A 20,710-nucleotide genomic window follows, 5' to 3' on the forward strand; every position below is an offset into this window, starting at 1 on the left:
AATAAATCAGGATTAAAATTTTTCATATATTACACCATTGGCATGTGTAGGAAATGAAATAGCATACATAAAGTAGTTTTTTGATGAAAATTATTTTATTATCGTTAAACATGTATATGTGAAAGTATATAATGTCCAGTATGTCATCTAGGTAGAAAAGGTTAGCTCCCTTAAATAAGCAACCACATTTAAAGCTCAAGAGGAGTGGATAAAGTTAAGACATTTGTGTTCACCAGCAAGACAGCAAGAGCGCAAATGTGGAGGAAAAGAAACATAAACTATATGTCACCTCAACATAAAAGGAGGAGTATGTTCAGATGAGAACCATATATATATAGATTGAATTATAGATTCTCACATTTGTGATACCTATAGCCAGACAACAAATTTTTCAAGTTTGACATCATGAGAGATGAGTAAAAGAATTTAGGTTAGATACTATATGTGTGTAAACTTAAGTCTATGTAGTGTTAATAATAAATGAAAATGACGTACGCTCTTACAAGAAAGAGTAACGTCATAACATGTGATTCATACCACATGTACTTAAGAACTGCAATTTGGAAAGCAAGTGAAAAGATCTCTACTTCATTGTTGTGTGAGTCCTAAGAAGGAATAATCTTTTCATAGAGGTCCTTTGACTTTGATAATATCATGAAGATAAGTTATAGTGCCTGCTACTTTAGCATACATCTTGTGATCATGATAGATATGATCTAAAGGTAGATTACTTGATATACATATACACAATTATGTTAGTATCTGAGATTAATCCTTTATGATATCATTTTATGAATTTCATAAGTATGGACACTGTACATATGAGAAAGGCAATCTGAGTCTTATACTAACTTAAGAGGGGTTATATTGATTAAGAGAAAAGTGTATATAAGGTACATCTAGGATATCCAAGGCATAAAGTCAACATAAGAACGAATCAGCTTTAAGGTTATTTTGTGCTGGTCTGTAATATGATTTCTACTATAGATGCCTAAAATGGAGACGTCAAGCATATGCAATTATGGCAAAGCAACTGGTATGAAAAGAAGGAAGAGAAAGAGATGGGATTAATAATATCCAATCTACCAAGTGTGAGTAGAGAAGTTGGATTTAGTAAGTTTACCCTTGGTAGATCTGGTTTTAGCCTAAATCTAAGCCCACATTGTTGAATGTGGCTCACCTAAGTATTAATAAGATATTTGGATCCTTGAGTGTAATATTCCTATTTTTATGTGTGTGAACAATTTTCAAGATACGCATGTTTGAAAACTACCTATATATGTGGGTGGAAGTTATATAGTGTTGGAGGATATAGTTAATCTGGACAATTGACTCCATAAGATTATTCTCGGTGAATAATTCATTCTCTACTCCTTTTCCTCTTAATGGTGTATTTGCTGTGAACTAGAGGTAGAGTTTGAGTAGCTTAGTCATCTGTACAGAGGTATTACCTAGTGCACTAACAAGTACGCCTTTGAACTCCTAATTTCCACATAATGAACTTTCTAATGAAATTGAGTAGTGTCATAATTATATAAAGTAATCCACCATAATGAATCCATAAATACAAATACCAAATATTAAAACTATGAGGGTGTTAGATTTATGAGCAAAAAACAATCAAAATACTTGCAAATAATGAAAAGAAAGACTTGAAAGAAGAAAATATTACACATTTATAATACAATACATTCTAAATAACTTTTTCACTCTCTCTTTTCTACACTACTTTATGACATTTCTCTCTTTTTCACTTTATGAACAAATGACTTGTCTAAATATCTTATTTATAGATGGAGGAAGTGCTTGCTCAATAAGCCACTCATGTTGTTTGAAAGGTTACTTTAACATAAAAATATGCATTGTCTTGCTTTCAAAGTTGCTATTTTAATTTTTTTTATTTAGTGTGTTTATTGAACTGTAAGAATGGTACTTAAAAGTGAAGTAAGTGTTATTGTGTTCAAAAAGCTTAATTCAATACCAAATAATGTAGAATCACTTCATTCAATGTGGCAAAAGTTGTTGGAAAAGAGTAAGAGGATGAGTAAGAACACATGGAAGTAGAAAGCAAACGGGTGTTTGATGTAATGAGTGTGATTTCTCACTACTCTTGTGATCAACGGTGGAGCCAGGACCCCAAGTTAGGGAGTGCAAAATAATTTAATAAAAAATTAATATCTTTTAAAAAATAATAATTATACTAGAACAAAAATTATAATAACATAAATATTTTTACCATCATTTTTCATTTTAAAAAAATTATATTGAATAGATTAATATGATTTTGCTGTTCATATCTTATCTATATCATTAAAATAGTATATATGTAATGAAATGTTTGAGTTTAAATATTTTTTATTTAATTTAGAGGGTGCAAAATATTAAGAGTAGGGGATGCAAAGTTGTAAATTTTTACATACTCCACTTATTATTTTCCCCAAAGTGAGGGGGTCATTTGCACCACCTTATCTCAATGTGGCTCTGCCATTGCTTGTGATAATGTCTCTCTATCTACTCCTATCATAAGATATTTTAATTAATTTTAATTTTCTTCTTGTGGCTGAGTGGAATCTAGGTTCAGCGAAATTGAATTGTTGCAATTTAGATCTTTATTCAATAATAATTAGTCCATTATTTTCTTGCGCTATGGGACTTGTTATTTTGTAAGGATGATGACATTGTTGATGAGGATGAAAGATGATTGAATCAAAAAGGAAAGAATTGAGTCAAGAAACAAACATTTTGAAGACTAGGTGTCGTCACCTCGTATTGCAAGAAGACTAATTTAGAAATCAAAATTGTGTCGTATTTGTGGCAACTAAACAATCCTTCCGATGGATTCTTGAAAGGCCTAACAAGACGATAATAGTAACTGCAGCCCTTAGAATCCAACAAGAAAAACAAGAATTTGGACTTCAATGAAGTTGGACCTAAAGAAATACAATTTGTATTATGTCAACAACCACTCAATGAGCCTAGAATAAAATACAACTTTCTTATTGAATATGAATTACTGAGTACAACAATCAGGCCCTTTGAATATATATAGGCCAAGCAACTAAAGTTTAGAATACAAAAGCAATCTGAACCTTAACCAATACATATTACATAAACAAATCCTAACTAACTATGATACAACTAACAACTGCATTTTGATGCAACAGTGGGGCCGCATGAGTTCAGGTTATGGAAAATGGTTTCTTGAAATTTAAGAGCAGGGTTGCTCAAGAAATCTGTTGCATATTCGTCCAAACTCAGCTATTTCCTAACCTTGTTATTGATCGAATAAGTACCTTCTTTCAACTTTGCCTCAATGCTTCTATCCTATAGATCCCTCATCCAACATAGTAACTAGAGGTGATGGTGGCTCAAAGAGCTATCCTTGCAATACCATATTCCTCATGGTCTCAGTTGCTACCAATTCCCCCCACGAGCCACAAGAACCATGGAACAATTCTTATTAGCATCAAGCATCTTGAAGCGCCTCAACATCTTAAGCTCTTGTAAATTAAATTTTAATTTTAGATGAAAATTACTTGTTTAATGAAAAGTAAATGACAAAAATACTTTTTTTTTGTACAACGACTTTTTTTTTTTTCACTTCAAAGACATTACTATTTATAAGCAAAATTTAGACCATTGACTTATCACCAAAATAATTCAGACCTTTGATGCCTAAAATGCAAGGATCCATTTTAAAGGTCACTGCTATTTTAGAGGAATAAAGAGATGTGGGTTCCGAATAAAATGAATCTCACTTCTATTTTCTTTTATTTTAAGGGAAGTGACTTCAAAATATTTATTCAACCTATAATCGATTCAATTTAAGTAGTTCATTTTTTTTTTGGATAATTTTAAGTAGTACTTTTTTTTGTATTTAAAAGTTTAGGCGAGTTAAATTCTAGGAATTCACTGAGGCCATGACATGTTTCTAGGATGGATTGGATACACACATTCACACAAAACGTACATAATACATAAACAGATTATATTCAATACTCCTATTTAATAAGTAGTTATTTGTCTTTAAATTAATCTCATCTTTTTAAATTTTTCCCTATTTAATAAGGTGTTTCATCTTAAAATAAATATAAAGTAATTTATTTAATATGGCACTTTTTTTTAAAAAAGACAATAATTATATCTTGAAAGATTAAAAATACTTTATATTTTTTAATATTTAACCTTTCAAAAATGTCTTATATTTTTTAAGAGAGGGAGTATATTTTTATCCAATCAAATCAAAATAAGTGAATTTTAATGTTTTGATAATATTAATTACAAGAGTTTGTTGCAACATAAATAATATATATAGAATTCATATGTTTTAATTTGGTTGAAAACAAACACATTAAATATAATTTTTTTCCTATATATAAACAAAAATTGTGGAAATTGGACTCGATTCTGGTCATTATAAATGAGAAATATAGGAAAGAAATATATCAAGGGAAGGTGAGTGCATATTATACGCAACATTACTCTGGTCAGAAGATTATAATTTAAAAAAATAAAAAACAATTGATTACTATTTACAGCATGACCGTATGCTTCTTTTGGTGCAATAAAATAACAACAATCAAAGACGAGAAAATTCAGAAAATACTGCATACAAAAATTCAAACGCGCGATCATGCTTACGTACGGAAGGAAGAAAATTAAATAACGAAGAAGATTACAAATGAAAAAAGAAAGCAGAGAAAAATCCCACACCAAGCATATGATAAGCATCAAATCCATCAAGCTGAAATTGAAAAATAATTATGATTAAAAAAATTTTAACAAAGGTTAATCTAGTTGGTTAGAATTTAATCCATAACCTATAAAGTTTTAAATTTTTCTGCTAATGTGAGGATTTTATTAGTTGACGATTTATAAGTATTTTTATAAATATTCTTCGAACATAAAAGCAGACATTAATCTGGCAAGTCCCCAGGACATGATAATTTAGGAGTGATAGCAACTTAGCAATGGATAGAACAAAGTCCAGGAACTTGAAGTTTGAAATTGAAATGGGGGAAAAAGCAAACAAAGAGAGAGAGAGAGAGAGAGAGAGAGAGAGAGAGAGAGAGAGAGAGAGAGAGAGAGAGAGAGATTTATGAGTGAGGAAGTGCATAGCATACGTATACCAAAATAGCGCTTTTGCATTTTCAACGAACCATAATTAATTCCATGATCAGGTCGGTCTGACTCTCACAAACTTATAATTACTGCCATAATTAACATTTTATTCTTTACTACAATAGCATGCGTTAAAATTCGATGAATCGGTCTTTGACAACTCTTGTTTGTTTGTCTCTAGACTTCACACCACCATGTTCGAAAAGTTCCCTGATTTGAATTTGCAAACTTTATGGTTCTTTACACACATCGATTAATTTCCATTTGCCCATTAGGTCTCAGCCTCTAACTATATATATTTGTATATATAATCGGGTATTATGTTGTAAATCTTCATCATAATCAGGTATTTTTTTCAAAAGAGCCATCTTATATTATGATCTATAAATAGTTAACACACACACACACACACACACCATCCAACGTGAAACTCTTCGAGTGAAAAAATTATAGTAAAAAGTTTAAGATACACCAAAAGTTATATGTAAGTATGTATGTTAGTCCAGCTGACCCGTATTTAAAAAAAAAAAAAAGGTTAAACGTACCGATTTAATTTCTAAAGGTTGACTTTATTTTCTAATAAAATAGTTGCTATTAGCCTATCATAAAAGCTCTCGTTTGAAAGAACAGTTTGTATAACAAAACGGAAAGTCTTCTGCTACTATTATTTAAACAAGAGAAAATAAATAGAAGCTTAGGCTTCTAGATCCACACATAATTTAAAGATAATGTAAGTTATTAATGAAAACAAAATAAATTGATTAATTGAGAATCAGACAAGATAGTAGATAGCCCGTAATGGGTAAAGAAAATATGAAGTTGATATTATTAATTTCTTTGACTAAAACAAAGATATATTATTAATTTCAACATTGTGAACCGGTCAAGTAATATGGTTGAAAAATTAGGAGAGGCCAATGTCATCCCTTCATTACTGCATTATCATCCCTCTTCCCAATCAAACAAATTAAACTAAGAATCCACATTACAATTACAAGTATACAAATGAATACACAAAACAATCTTCATTATTTATTTTTCTCAAACTCTAACATAGATTAAAATGATTTTGTATATAATTGATGGACTCAGCACCGAGTAGGAAGATCAGCTGGAGGAGCAGGAAGTGTGGTTTCTGTTGTTGGTCCATTCTCAACCTCAAAAGCCATCGTAAGTCCCCAAGTCACGTGATTTTCAAGATGACAATGCACCAACCATATTCCTGCATATACAATATAATAAACAAGAAATTAATTAACCAACTTGAAATACTTTTAATTAAAAAATCACAGTAAACCAGGTCAACATAATTAGTTAAGGGAAGAGATATGATCGAACCTGGATTATTCGCTTGGAATCTGATGACGGACCAGCCTCCGAATGGAACAGCAACAGTGTTACGAATCTGAGGATCGTTAAGATTGAACTTGGACTCATCATTTGAGGCGTTGTAATTCCCTGTCCCTTGAGCCAGAACATGGAAATTGAATCCATGAATGTGCATAGGATGGTTCTCAGCAGCAAGTATGGCCGTGTTCTGAAACACGACCTGAACCGTGGAGTTGAACTTCAACGTCTTCACCTTCGTCGATTTCGGTGCGAAAGCCAGAGTCATATTGTTGTTAATGCTTGGGTCGGTGTAGTTAAACACCAGAGGAGGCTCATCTGGAAAATCTCTGGTGTAAACTCCACTAGTAGAGTTTCTGTAGAACGCATCCAACATCGAGAATCCTCGTCCTCTGGGAAACACAAACGATTCGTTGTTCATGCTCGCAGACAAGCGATTACCATTGGGACCCTCACATGTCGCATTTTGTAGAGTACAGAAATCGAGCCCGATTCCGATAGTGATGAACATGTGTTCGTCCACGTCTTGTGGAACTGGGACCCAGTGGGGGCCACCAACTAACCCTGTGATGCTGAGGTAGAAGTTATTGGCCGTTTGGGTGTCGTTGTGGGCAGGTAAGGTTGGCATTAGGGGTGTCGTTGAGGTGGATCCGTTGTAAACGACAATGCCTGTGGTTGTCGTGTCGGCCAATGGGACCACCGAGGCGTTTAGGGTGTTGTAAGCAGAGGCAGCCATGTAGTATGAACCCACCGTTTGGTTGGCGATGAGGAGGGCGTCGACGGTCTGGCCCGGCGCTATCACGATGATATCGGTGGCGTAGGGATTCGTGTACGCGGCGTCGACCGCGACAACAGTGAAGGTGTGGCTCGCTATCCTGAAGAAGAGGTGTTCATTGAGTGCAGCGTTGATAATGCGCAACAAGTAGGTCTCAGCTTGCTGAACCTCAAGTTGGAAAGTCTCTGTATTAAACGAAAATTAATATCACAGTAAGACAAAGGCAACACACACACACACGAGTGTTTAATGAGGGTGAATAATATGCTGGACTTACGATTTTGAGAGCAGTTGTAGAGAGCTCCGGGCAAGCCATTAATGGTGAAGGCATCGGATATTGTCGGAGTACCACCAAATTCTATTGCTTCCTCCTCAACTTCCATAACATTAGCATTCCACCACTCACCTGCAATGATTTTAGAATGATTTTTTTTGTTTTGTACGAGCATAGGGAATATTAGGTTCCATCAACAGCAATGATTATCTCTTCCAAAATATTGGGCAAAGGGCAAACGACCTCTTCCAACTAAGTTGTTATTATATAAAGACTAAGATCGAACTTCCAACTGATTTAAGCGATGAGAGTTAATTATTCTTACTACACACGCCAAGTTTAGTTGGTTAGGAAAAAAATTATTTGATTTGTTACTCACCAAATACTATGGGGACTTCTTGGTAAGGTGCAGGGAAAGGGTAAGAGTTTCCTAAGCGAGGGCGAATGATGAGTGCTCCATAGACCCAAGCACGAAAGAAAGAAGAGTGAGCATGCCACCAAAGAGTTCCTTCCTGCTCCGTTACATTAAATCTATATGTGTATCTTTCTCCTGATAAGATTGGACACTGTGTTACATATTCAGGACCATCTGCCCATTGAGTCATCAATTGAAGTATTCCATGCCTGCATTAAATTAACAATATGTTAAGGAAATCTCATCCAAATTTATATATAGCATGAAAACTCAAATTTTATTCCTCATCATATGAAACTCTATAATAAATTTAATCAGTCTATTTTAATTTTATGTTTTGTAATTGGGATTATCCGTGAGAGGTCCAAGTGGAGGAAATATTGATTTCTGAATTTGTTAGAACCGAAAAAACAAATAGATGCGTTCGTTAGGGAAAGTCTAGACGAATTATAAAAGACATTTCATGAAAATGATATAGAGAAGAAAAATGTTACTATAAGGTAACAATATATATTAGTCAATTCTTACGGTCAAACTATGTGATGTCTCTATTTCTCTAATGTAACTTCCTAGTTAAGCATCAGATCCATTCATTATATTGACCAGGGAGAGATCGTGAGAGGTAAGGTTGACATAGTCAAGCATACAAATTTTATTTTTCTCTAGCCTGCAGAAACATATGTATGTATGTATGTACCAATGAATAGTGAGATTATAGGGTGAATTATTGATGGCGTGGACGACAAGAGTGTCGCCCTCTCGAACGTTAATTGTTGGTCCTGGCAAGCTTCCGTTAACTGCAGCTATCACCGTTTCATTGCACAGTCTCTGAATTGTCACGTTCGCTACCTGCAATAATTATTAGATCTCACAAATCTCAGTAATGAACCATTTAAGATGTGAGACACTGTAACCGGCTAGGTTATATACGACCATATATAGTTGGTGAAGTAAAAGATATATTTAGATTTAGCAGAATAAAGGATAAAAGAAATTAGCTGGGATTATTAGATATTCTCATTACCGTAAACCTGAATCAAACTCTTAATCCAAACACATGCAAGCAGATATTTAATTAAGTAAATGATCCATGAAAGAGATGACAAAAGGATGAAGTTTAATGTATAGCACTTACTTCCCACGTGTATTCCAGTACATCAGCAGAAACCAAAGAGGAAGAGGAAGCTAGAAGAGCAAGAGCCCATGCCAGAGATAACAATGAAGTTCTCATGCTGAAGAAGAGACAGTGATATATATGAAGCGTTGTATTTTAAGAAGCTCTCTCTCTCTCTGTGATCTGGTCGATATATAGATCCCAGACTAATAAGGCGATTGCGTATGTTCAATATAATAATCCAATAGGCTTTGATAAGAATTTGAATTTTCGACAAATTACGTAGTATGAACATATATCATCTTTCGATCAAATCGTTTATAAAGTTGGTAAATATAACGGAGAAATTAAAATGACATGGCCAAGGAGAATATATACAGTATGGCAATAAGCTGGTCAGATAATTGTTATTATACTATTACCGTGTACTTTGAATTTCGGGGGCTTCTGACTCTGCGATATATTACGAATTTAGTACCAAATTTAATTATACATATGCGCCCATAACAGTCACATGTAATGAATTTCCTGGTTTCAAAATGATCCGGGGAACATCAACTTTTACCAGTTCAAATTAAAGTTTGATAAGCAACCATAAAGTATTTTGAAAAATTGTTTGTATATCGATCGTTATCTTCATTTGTTTTAGTGTATTTGTGTATAGGAAGAAGTAATTGCAGTGGAGCTAACGTATTGCGGAGTCAACTGCAAATTTTTTACAAAATTTGGCCAGATATTCAATATTTCTTAGCTCGGGTGAAATCATAACATTTTTCTTTTTTAACATATGCAATTTTTTGTAATAAACAAATTAATACTATTTTTTTAAAAAATTTAAACATCTCTTCTATTTTAAATATTTTTTGTGTTTTTCTAAAATAATAAAAAATTGTAATCTATATGTTGGTGTTAGTTCTGGTTTTGGGTGCAAAGTGTTGTGCCTCTTCAGAATTGCCAAGTATGCCAAAGGAGTAAATCCTCAAAAGAGTGATTAATGTTAAAGCTGGTTTAGAGATAGGAATACAACTACTAAAAAAATGCAAATTAATAAAAGAATTTAATAAGGGATTGTCAATTCCTTTTTAAAATAATTGACTAGAAAAGTAGTGAGACCTATTTATACCTCTCTGAAATGAAAAAATTAGTGAGAAATTAGCTAAAGATTTTGTATTACTCTCTAAAATAAGATAATTAGATATAAAAGTAGCATGGCATTTTTATACCTCTTTAAAGATAAAATAATTATTGAAATATTAAAGGTGATAGTGATGAGGAAATTAGTAAGGAATTCTATCCCTAACTAATCACTACAAAAAATTAATTTTTAGTAATGACATTTAATTATAAATTTAATTAATTTTATTTAAAAAATAAAAAAATGAAATTTAAAAATTAATTAAAATATTTATAATAAAATTATTTAATATTTAATATTTGTTTCATTTTAAGTTCATTCCTAACAAAAAATAATTTTTTTTGAAAAATATGATACGAAGAGTAGTATAAATATAAATTAGTTTATCATGTTAATAATTGAATATGTATGTATGTATGTATGTATGTATGTGTATGCATATTTTTAATAATATATTACTCCCTCTGTCCCAAATTATAAAATACTTCTAGATAAAATTTTACATACCAATAAACATCATTAAATACACTTAATAATGTTATCTTTTCAAAATAAAAATATAAACTTTTAAAAATACCCATAATTTACTATATTGGAAAGAGAAGAGATGAAAATTAATTATAGAAAGACACAAGGTTATATTAAAATAACTCTATTTAATAAAATTTTAATCTTCTCAAAATATCTTATATTTTGATATGCCAAAACTTTCTCAAAAGTGTCTTATAATTTAAAATGAAATAAGTATTTCATATATAAATGTATAGTTAAATAATAGATATTTAATTTTTTATATAATAATTGTAAATTCATTTCAATTCAAGATGCAAAGAAGGGGGCATAATACTTGAAAAATAGGGGGTCAAGAAATTTGGCAAAGCAAGGGATCGATTCCCTAACTAAATTAGCAAGAGAATGTATTTCGTTGCTAAAATTAGCGAGCTTGTTTTCCTCTACGAAACTAATTAGTTTTTATATAGTGATGGATTCATCCCTTGCTCAAATAAATTTTTTCAATAGTGTCATAGAAGTGCGTGTGAACACAATATTGCATTACTAGGTAAAACAAACTAACTAGCCTAGGAGGTTAGACTAAGAGATTGAGATGACATTTGGGCAAAGTTAAAAGATCAAGGTCACGTGAGTTGAAATTGAAGTTGATACTGGGTCGATTGGTTGTACTCAAAGCAAGTTTGATTGTTGAGTATTGTAGGTTGAAATGAGAGCTCTTAGTTATGCGCTCGTTGCCTTTTATATGGAAAGGCAACAATGTGTTCCTTTTAATTTGAGTTGTCACCAAAAGGAGCAATAACTATTCGTGCCTATATGAGGGCCATGGGTGTGCTTCATTGAGGGTGTTAGCATGGTGAGGTGAATGCTCCAAGTTTCTTGAGAAGTGAAGAAAATGACCTTAAAACTTAGTTGCCACTCTGTTGATTTGTTGAAACATGATGTTTTACTAAATCTTTTCATGGTTTGGCCTTAAGGCTGCATTTGGTTTGAGAGAAGGGGAAGGGAAGGGAGGGGAGGGATGAAGGGGAAGGGAGGAGAAGGAGGAGGAGGAGAGAGGAGGGGGAGGAAAGGGGAGGGATGAATCCCTCCAATTTGGTGGGGTGGTTTTGGATGGGAGGGGAGGGAAAATTTTAAAAATTTCTCCTCCCCTCCACCTTACCAAACAAAGGAAGGGGAGGGGAGTTCCCCTTCTTCCCAACCAAATAAGCCCTAAAGGGTTGTAGTCTAAAATCTCCCTCTAAATTGGGTCTTATTGGATTCATCTCAGGACCAATGCACCAATTTTAGTCCAAAAACTATACAATTTTTTATTTAAAAAATTGTGTGGTATTTTTTCTTTTAGAAAATATATGTAATTTTAAAATAATTTATGAAAGAATGATATTGATTCTGAAGTAGATAAATTTTTTATTTTAGAAAATATACATAATTTTAAAATAATTTATGAAAGAATGATATTGATTCTGAAGTAGATAAATAAAAAACATATAACTTTTCTCTTTCGCTTTCTATATAATTAATTTTCATCATCATGGCGGTCTCCCTGACTTACTGTCATAATTGACATTTGCTTTCTTTGCTGCATTAATTATATGTGTCATAATTCGATGAATGATTGGTCTTTGACAACTCTTCTTTGGCTGCCTAGACTTTACACCACCATGTTTGGAGTTTCCTGATTTGAATTTGCCATCATTATGAGATTCTTTACACATATGCATATTTGCCCATTGTGTCTAAGCCATTAATTAGTTATATGATTGCCTATTATGTTGTGAGTTTTCATTTCATTCGTGATTAGGTATTTTACCAATCTATCTTATAAATAAATAATAATCAACGCACACACGCGCACACACGCGGAACGTTTTTGGAATATTCACCTTTACAAGGGAGAAAATTATAGAAGAAATTTCAAGATGCGCCAAAAAAGTAATATATTAGTCCTAACTATAGTAGTTTTTTTTTAAATAAAATATATCGATTTCTTAAGGTCTGATTTATTTTCTAATATGATATTTGTGATTACAGAAGCTTTCGTTTGAAAGAAAAAGCCTTCTGCTACTATATATTATTTTGGAAGTAGGAAATAAAAGCTTAGGCTTCTTGACCAGGCCACATGCATATAATATGAAGGTAATGTTAATTATTAATGAAAGCGAAGTAAATTGATCAATTGAGAATCAAAGAGGATAATAGCTAGCATACAGATCACAAAAAAGTAGCAGATATTATTAATTTCCATGTTGTGGACAAGTCAGGTAACGCGTGAAGCATAGAGGCTAAATGTTTACCCTTTTATTGCTACGCTCTCTTCCCAAATCAACAAATTAAATTAGGAACCCACAATATATAGAAATATACAAATGAGCATTTAAAACAAATCTTTATTTCTGTTGCAGAAAAAAAAAGATCTTTATTTCATTTATTTGTTTAACTCCAAGATATATAAATGGGTATTTTTATAAAATGATATGATTTTGTTTATAATTGATGGAACTTAACACTGAGTAGGAAGATCAGCTGGTGGAGGAGGAAGTGTAGTTTCTGGTGTTGGTCCGTTCTCAACCTCAAAAGCCATGGATAGGCCCCAGGTCAAGTGAGTGTCAATGTGACAATGCACGAACCATATTCCTGCGCATACACAAGAAATTAATTAATCAACTTGAAACCAAAAACTACTTCATTTATATTAAAAATAAAATAAGACTGTGCTGTCTGCAATATCGATAAATGAAGAGAGGACCAAACCTGGATTATTTGCTTGGAATCTGATGACAGCCCAGCCTGCAAATGGAACTGCAACAGTGTTACGAATCTGAGGATCTTTAAGATTGAACTTGGATTCATCATTTGAGGCGTTGTAATTCCCAGTCCCTTGAGCCAGAACATGGAAATTGAATCCATGAATGTGCATGGGATGGTTCTCAGCAGCAAGTATGGCCGTGTTCTGAAACACGACCTGCACCGTGGAGTTGAACTTCAACGTCTTCACCTTTGTCGATTTCGGTGCGAAGGCCAGAGTTTGATTGTTGTTAAGGCTTGAATCAGTGTAGTTAAACACCAGAGGAGGCTGATCTGGAAAATCTCTGGTGTAAACTCCAACACTAGCGTTTCTGTAGAACGCATCCAACATCGAGAATCCTCGTCCTTCAGGTAATACAAACGATTCGTTGTTCATGCTCGCAGACAAACGCGTACTATTAAGCGGACCCCAACACGTGTTGTTCGGAAGATTACAGAAGTCGAGCCCGATTCCGACGGTAATGAACATGTGCTCGTCCACGTCTTGAGGAACTGGGACCCAGTGGGGCCCACCGACCAACCCTGTGGGCCCTGAGTAGAATGTATTGGCCGTTTGGGTGTCGCTGTTGGGCGGTAGGGATGGCATTAAGGGTGTCGTTGTGTTGGATCCGTTGTAAACGACAACGCCTGTCGTGGTCGAGTTGTTGTTCGTGCCGTTTAGGGTTTGGTAAGGAGTGGCAGCCATGAAATATGAACCCACCGTTTGGTTGGCGGTGAGGAGGGCGTCGACGGTTTGTCCCGGCGCCACCACGATGATATCGGTGTGGTAGGGATTCGTATACGCGGCGTCCACGGCGACGACGGTGAAGGTGTGACTCGCTATCTTGAAGAAGAGGTGCTCATTGAGTGCAGCATTGACAATGCGCAACAAGTAGGTCTTTCCTTGCTGGACGTCAAGTTGGAATGTCTCTGTAACATATGAAAAGTAGCAATATGTGTGTATGTATATATATACGAGTGTTTATTTGATTCATGAAGAAAATGATTCATTCATACGATTTTGGGAGCAATTGTAGAGAGTTCCGGGCAAGCCATTAATTGTGAAAGCGTTTGATATCCTTGGAGCACCACCAAATTGTTGTGCTTCCTCCTCAATATCAATAACATTAGCATCCCACCACTCACCTGAAAGAACAGTCAACCACGTCTCATCAATAAAATGTCTCCTATATTTTTAAATGATTTTTTTTAAGTCTTATTTGACAGGTGTACTTCATTAATTACCAAATACTATAGGGACTTCTTTGTAAGGTTTAGGGAAAGGGTAAGATTTTCCCAAGCGAGGACGAATGATGAGTGCTCCATAGACCCAAGCACGAAGGAAAGAAGAGTGAGAATGCCACCAGAGAGTTCCTTCTTGTGCAGTTACATTAAATCTGTAAGTGTATTTTCCTCCTGACAGGATTGGACACTGTGTTACATATTCAGGACCATCTGTCCATTGAGTCATCAATTGAAATATTCCATGCCTGCATTTAATAATATATTAAAGAAATCTCATCCAAATTTGTAACATGAAAAAACAAATTTCGTCCAATAACGCATTACAAGCACAAGTTCAGAGAAAAAAATTCATCTCATAACTAGCTTATTGGATGGAAAATTCTTATAACTTCTAAATCATACTTTTTTGTTAAGATTTCTTCCAAAGAAAGATATTGAATTTTTCTTGTTAGAATAGTAGTAATAAGCAAATACGTGCCTTCCATACGGAAAGTCGAGAACAATAATAAAAGATATTTCATGAAAATGGCATGCATAGGGGAAAAATGATACAAGATAACTGTATTAGTCGAATATTCATAAGGTCAAACTATAGGGAGTCTATATTTCTCTAACATAACTTCTTAGTTAAGGATTAGATTGATCAAATTGACCGGGAGACATGGAGATATATATTTAGGATATAAAAAGTTTGATAATATATATGTGTATGTATATACCAATGAAGAGTGAGATTGTAGGGAGACTTATTGATGGCGTGGACGACAAGAGTGTCGCCCTCTCGAACGTTAATTGTGGGTCCTGGCAAACTTCCATTGACAGCAGCTATCACCCTTTCATTGCACAGTCTCCGCACTGTCACGTTTGCTATCTGCACACACCCAAACTCATTTAATTGAACCATCATGCTTAACGGAATAATGAAGTAAACGATATAATAAAGAGCACGGTGTTGGGACGGCAATCCTACAGGCCAGGTTAATATACGATCGTAGTTAATAATGAAGTAAAAGATATATTTAGATGCAGCTGAATGAAGGATACAAGAAATTAAGTATGAATAGATATTCTGATTACAGTGAATCTGAATCAAATGCTTTGATCGTTGAAGAAAATGAGCGAGTATTAAGAACTTACTTCCCACGTGTGTTCCACTACAGCAGCAGAAACCAAAGAAGAGGACACTAGCAGAGAAAGAGCCCAAGCCAGATATAACAATGATGAACTTCTCATGCTGAGAAGAAGAGATGGTAATATGAAGCTTTTCTTCAAGGGAAAGAAGTTTTGTATTTTAATGAAGCTGTCCCTCTCTCGTGTTGTCTATATATATATATATAGAGAGAGAGAGAGAGAGTCCCAGACTAATGAGATAGCGTGTTCAATATAATAATCCAATGGGCTTTTAGAATAATATGGCCCTTTGAATTTTCGACGCATTACGTAGTCTGAACACATACCATCTCTTCCGATCAAATCGTTTAAAAGTTGGTAAGTAACGAAGAAAATTACATGGCGAAAGGTGAATGTATTGGCAATTAGCTGGTAAGATATGTACTTTTTAGTTTTATTATAAATAACTACTATTGCCGTAAACTTTGACTTAATTTCTGGGGCTTATGGCTCTGCTACATATATTATGAGTTTACCACCAAATTTAATCATACATATGCAGTCTTAACAATCGAATCTCATGATTTCCTGGTTTCAAAATGAAGGAACATCAACTTTTACCAGTTCAAATTAAAGTTTGATAAGCAACTTACAGTACTTTGGGAAATTGAATAGACCCACAATATATATGTACAAGGGGAGAATGACAGAGAGCTCATTTTTCAACTTAGATCCCCAAGTGCAAACTCCAAAAATTTACAAATTCAGCTTTAAATTTTACAATTTCATCGTGATAAATTTGCAACTTGTTTTTTAAATTTTAATATGGTTGAAGAATAAATAAATTTATTTTTCCTATCAAAATTTAAAACATAAGTTGCAAATTCATCACAATGAAGTTATAAAATTGAGAGTCGACTTGCAAATTTTTAAAAGTTGGCACTTGAGATCTACATTGAATTAATTAATCTTTTTAGGTTCTCTCTGTCATGGCAAGAGACTTATTTCATCAATTAGATAAAGACAATTCAAAAATAGGTCATTATAATTTCACTAAAGAATTATTATTGTCAATACAGTTTATGTGTTCAAGCTAGCTAGTACCAAGGTCAGAAGACTTAGTGCTGAATATTTCAAGCAAATGGACCATATTCATATTTTCATAGTAAATGGGAAAATGTGGTAAAACAGGGGGCAGGAGCCATTAATTAGTTTAAAATATATACCAAGATAAGAATAAATGATGTATCAATATATACATATATATATTCTTAGGTTTGCTTAAATTATGCAAATATTTTATTTTTAAAATATGAAAAAAATTAAAATATAAATTAATTTCTGTTTTAATAAATAAACCTCTCTTAAATGAACTTAATGTGCAATTTGGTAACTTTAATATAATTTATAAATATAAATTAAATCTTTCTCTTTCTATATACTGATATTTTATTCATATATATGATACCGAATTAATCCATAGCAAATTAACTTCATCTAGAAACAGAAGAAAATGTGGATATGTGGACTTGACCGATCCTAAGGCCAGCTAGCTTGCCTCGTCGTTGTGTTAGGCAGATGTTGACTATTAATTTAAGAATTTGAATGTTTTTGTAAATGAAAACGGCGAGCAGCACAGTACACAGAACAAGTTTTGCAACTTATTGATGCTTTACTAATCAGACCAATAAATGTTAATTTATGTATAACTTCCAACAAGGATTATGATTTTAAATGATACTTTATTTATCTCAATAAAAGCATATTATTGACAATCTTTGTTATGGTGTTCCTGTAGGGATCGATTAACATTTGAATTTGTTTTTTTATTACCAACTAGTCAACCTGTCCTTTTTATAGAGATAACGAGACTCACACTGGGAAAAACTAATAAATAATTAAGCAAGAGGAATGACATTAAAAGACCAAAAGTTTTGAAAATCTCAAATAAGGACCAAATATTTTTTAGTAAATTGGTCTAAGGAGATTCATATTTGTAAAAAAAAAAACTAAGAAATAAAAAAATGAAAAAAAAACAAGGGGAATGACATTAAAAGACCAAAGGATTTGAAAATAAAAAATAAGAACCAAATATCTTTTAATAAATTGGTTTAAAAATTTGATCATTTAATAATTTTCAACTATTAAAACAAGAATTTATAAGTGAAATTCGAAAATTTGTAAAGGAAAAACTTACCAAACTTATCACCACTTTTAATGCTCTGTCACTCTCATCATCTTCTTATTTGCAATTCTTAAAACACGAATTTTCATGTTAGATTTATTAATTAATGAAAGAACAGGATTTCCAAATAATGATATATTTGACAAGTTTATCATTTATAAATTAGCAAATCTCACTCGAAAATTTTTGTTTTGAGGGTTGGAAATAATGGAATAAGAGCAGAAAACTTTTATATTAATTATTTTGGTCCTTATTTAAGTTTAATTTAATTTTTTAGTCAATTAATGTCATCATCACAAAGAAAAAAAACACACTGGCAGTGGTATTCGCTTAACTTGCTCAAAAGGCTAAAATCAAGTCAACAAAAACATGCATCATTGTATGGGAGGATTCAAGAGTAACTGCAAGCCCCCCTACTCTTTTTAAAGCTTTTTCATCCTTGAATCAAAATTATTGTTGAATCACTTATTGATTTTTTTAATATTTCCTTCATAATTGTGGACCACTAAAAACTGTAATAATGGATCATTTTGAAATGTTATGATATTCTTTAATAGAATCAAGAATATTAATTAAGTATTATTCGATCAAATCCTAGCCATTATGTATGTAATAATCTAGTTGGGAAATGTCTATTATCTGCTCTCTGTGTCTGGAGAAGGAGATATTTTTTGCTATCAGCAAAACCTATTCCTCAATTATGCTTTCCAAAAATGAATATTATTTAATTTTAGTCACTTTTCTTAATTGTCTGATTAAATTATAAGAGTTTTATAGCTGAGAAGTAATAGTTATAACTGATAAGGTCAAAATTTGGGATCTCCGTTGCTTCAGCGTATACTAGTTTTACTTTGATGATTGAATGGGAGAAAAGTAGAAAAGTAAATGGAGAAGTATGGTTGAAACCATGAATAGTAATTAAGGTAGCAGGGGCACTTGTTGAAACTAATTAAAATCAACGACGACAGCTTTTTCGCCTATTGTTTTCAAATAATTAAACTTCTAATTATAATTTTTGAAAATCTAAATCTCCGAGCCCATCTTGAACTACAAGGAATTTAGAGCAAAAAAATTAGATAGATTAATTATTTAGCTTTAAAAATACCTTGTTTAAAAAAATCTCTAACTAAAGCATACAATTTTTTTTATAAGTAAAAGAGTAAATTGATCCTTATATTATAAGTTCAGGAGCATCTTAGATCTTAAACTCATTTTTTATGTAATATTATATTCTCTTTTAACTCTATAAAATGGTGTAATCTAATATATACTGTTAACAAAAATTAACTTTAATTGTTAGTTAATCAGAAATTAATAAAAAAAGATTTGAAAAATTACAAAAAAAGAATCAATAAAATTTGCTTGCTTCTTTCTGCATTGCTTTAAAATTTGACATAAAAACTGGAACCCAGCATGAAAAGTTTTTCCTGCATAGTGAATTCACTTACATTTAGGTATTGCAATATATTATTTCTAAGCTATCAAATCAGAGAAGCAAATGCTTCTTTCGAATTGATTAGCAAAATATGCCCAAAAGATGTGAAGGGGTTTTACAACATTGCTATCGAGCCACCAGTTGGGAGTAGGACGACTTGTTGGCTTTTTTTTTTTTTTTTTTAATATGCAAATTAAACTAAGCTTAAGGCTCATTAGTTTTATTTTTTTTATTAATGGCTTGTTGTAAGAGCGCTTTAATAAACTGTTAAATGCATTTGCAGCAGATATATACTTATTTAGTTATGAAACACATTTTCATGGTTTGAAGAAATTGCTTCAACTAGGATTATAACATTTTCCTTTATACAAAATATGAAGTGAATCACGCTATTAATAACTTATGAATATAATAGTTATAGATTTTAGATTTTATACAAATAAAGAGACGGTAGTTGAGTTATTGATTAATAATTTTTTAATTATCTTCATTTAATGATTATTCAAATAAGGATAATAGTCTCCAAGGGGCTGTGGCTGTGATATAATATAAAATAATCAAGTTGAATTTTCAAAGTAAGAAGTTAATCCGTTCAGTACGTAGCCAGCAAATCGTTGAAGTTAATTGAAGTGTAAGAAACAATATCCGCCAAAGAGAAAAACGTGTTAATTAATTTCGCCATATACCGAACAAATTTGAATATATTATCATCATCTCCTTTTTCTGATGAGTAATGTCTTGGGATTTCACTAATTAATTAATTATGACCCTATAATGATACTTATCCAGCCCTATGGAATATCTTGATGATGCTCATAGTAAACTACATAATCATGAATAATTAGTTAGCCATTTTCTATCATGAGACACATAACTCACTCTCTCTCTCTCTCTCTCTCTCTCTCTCTCTCTCTCTCTCTCTCTCTCTCTCTCTCTAAACACCAGCTCATTTTAATCATTTCTAACATGCAGGTTTGGTTTGGATGGAGGAAAAAGTTAAAAAGAAAAAAAAAATGCATACTAGGATGATAATTTTCAAAAATAGTAAATTTTTTCCATCCAAACGGAGGGTTAACTTATTATCTGTATTTTGGTTTCAAACCTTGAAGTTTAACTTAACAAAACAAATTATGATTCTTAACGATGATTGGTTAGGTCAATATTTCCCGATGATTATTCACAATTGTCTATAGCTATGATTAGTTTAATTAAGATTATTGTAACTATGAGGAACTCATATGATGTACTAGTTAAATT

At 32.5% G+C, this 20,710-nt stretch overlaps 2 protein-coding genes across 2 annotated transcripts; both read right to left on the reverse strand.

The window, feature by feature from the left end:
* Positions 1–6,041: 6,041 nt before the first annotated feature.
* On the reverse strand, positions 6,042–9,192 carry LOC129288777 (laccase-7-like). Its single transcript, XM_054925513.1, has 6 exons — positions 9,068–9,192; positions 8,630–8,781; positions 7,897–8,141; positions 7,521–7,649; positions 6,460–7,428; positions 6,042–6,343 (listed from the first exon to the last, which is right to left on the reverse strand). Exons 1-6 carry the CDS (start codon positions 9,161–9,163, stop codon positions 6,210–6,212), a joined length of 1,725 nt encoding a protein of 574 aa, XP_054781488.1. The 5' UTR covers positions 9,164–9,192; the 3' UTR covers positions 6,042–6,209.
* Positions 9,193–12,903: 3,711 nt separating this feature from the next.
* Positions 12,904–16,021, reverse strand: LOC129288730 (laccase-7-like). Its single transcript, XM_054925461.1, has 6 exons — positions 15,861–16,021; positions 15,443–15,594; positions 14,724–14,968; positions 14,496–14,624; positions 13,446–14,408; positions 12,904–13,328 (listed from the first exon to the last, which is right to left on the reverse strand). Exons 1-6 carry the CDS (start codon positions 15,954–15,956, stop codon positions 13,195–13,197), a joined length of 1,719 nt encoding a protein of 572 aa, XP_054781436.1. The 5' UTR covers positions 15,957–16,021; the 3' UTR covers positions 12,904–13,194.
* Positions 16,022–20,710: the final 4,689 nt, after the last annotated feature.

This window comes from Prosopis cineraria, unplaced genomic scaffold (assembly GCF_029017545.1).
Source record: "Prosopis cineraria cultivar Desert tree isolate PC_DT_omini unplaced genomic scaffold, ASM2901754v1 PC12, whole genome shotgun sequence".
In the NCBI taxonomy this organism is placed as follows: Eukaryota; Viridiplantae; Streptophyta; class Magnoliopsida; order Fabales; family Fabaceae; genus Prosopis; species Prosopis cineraria.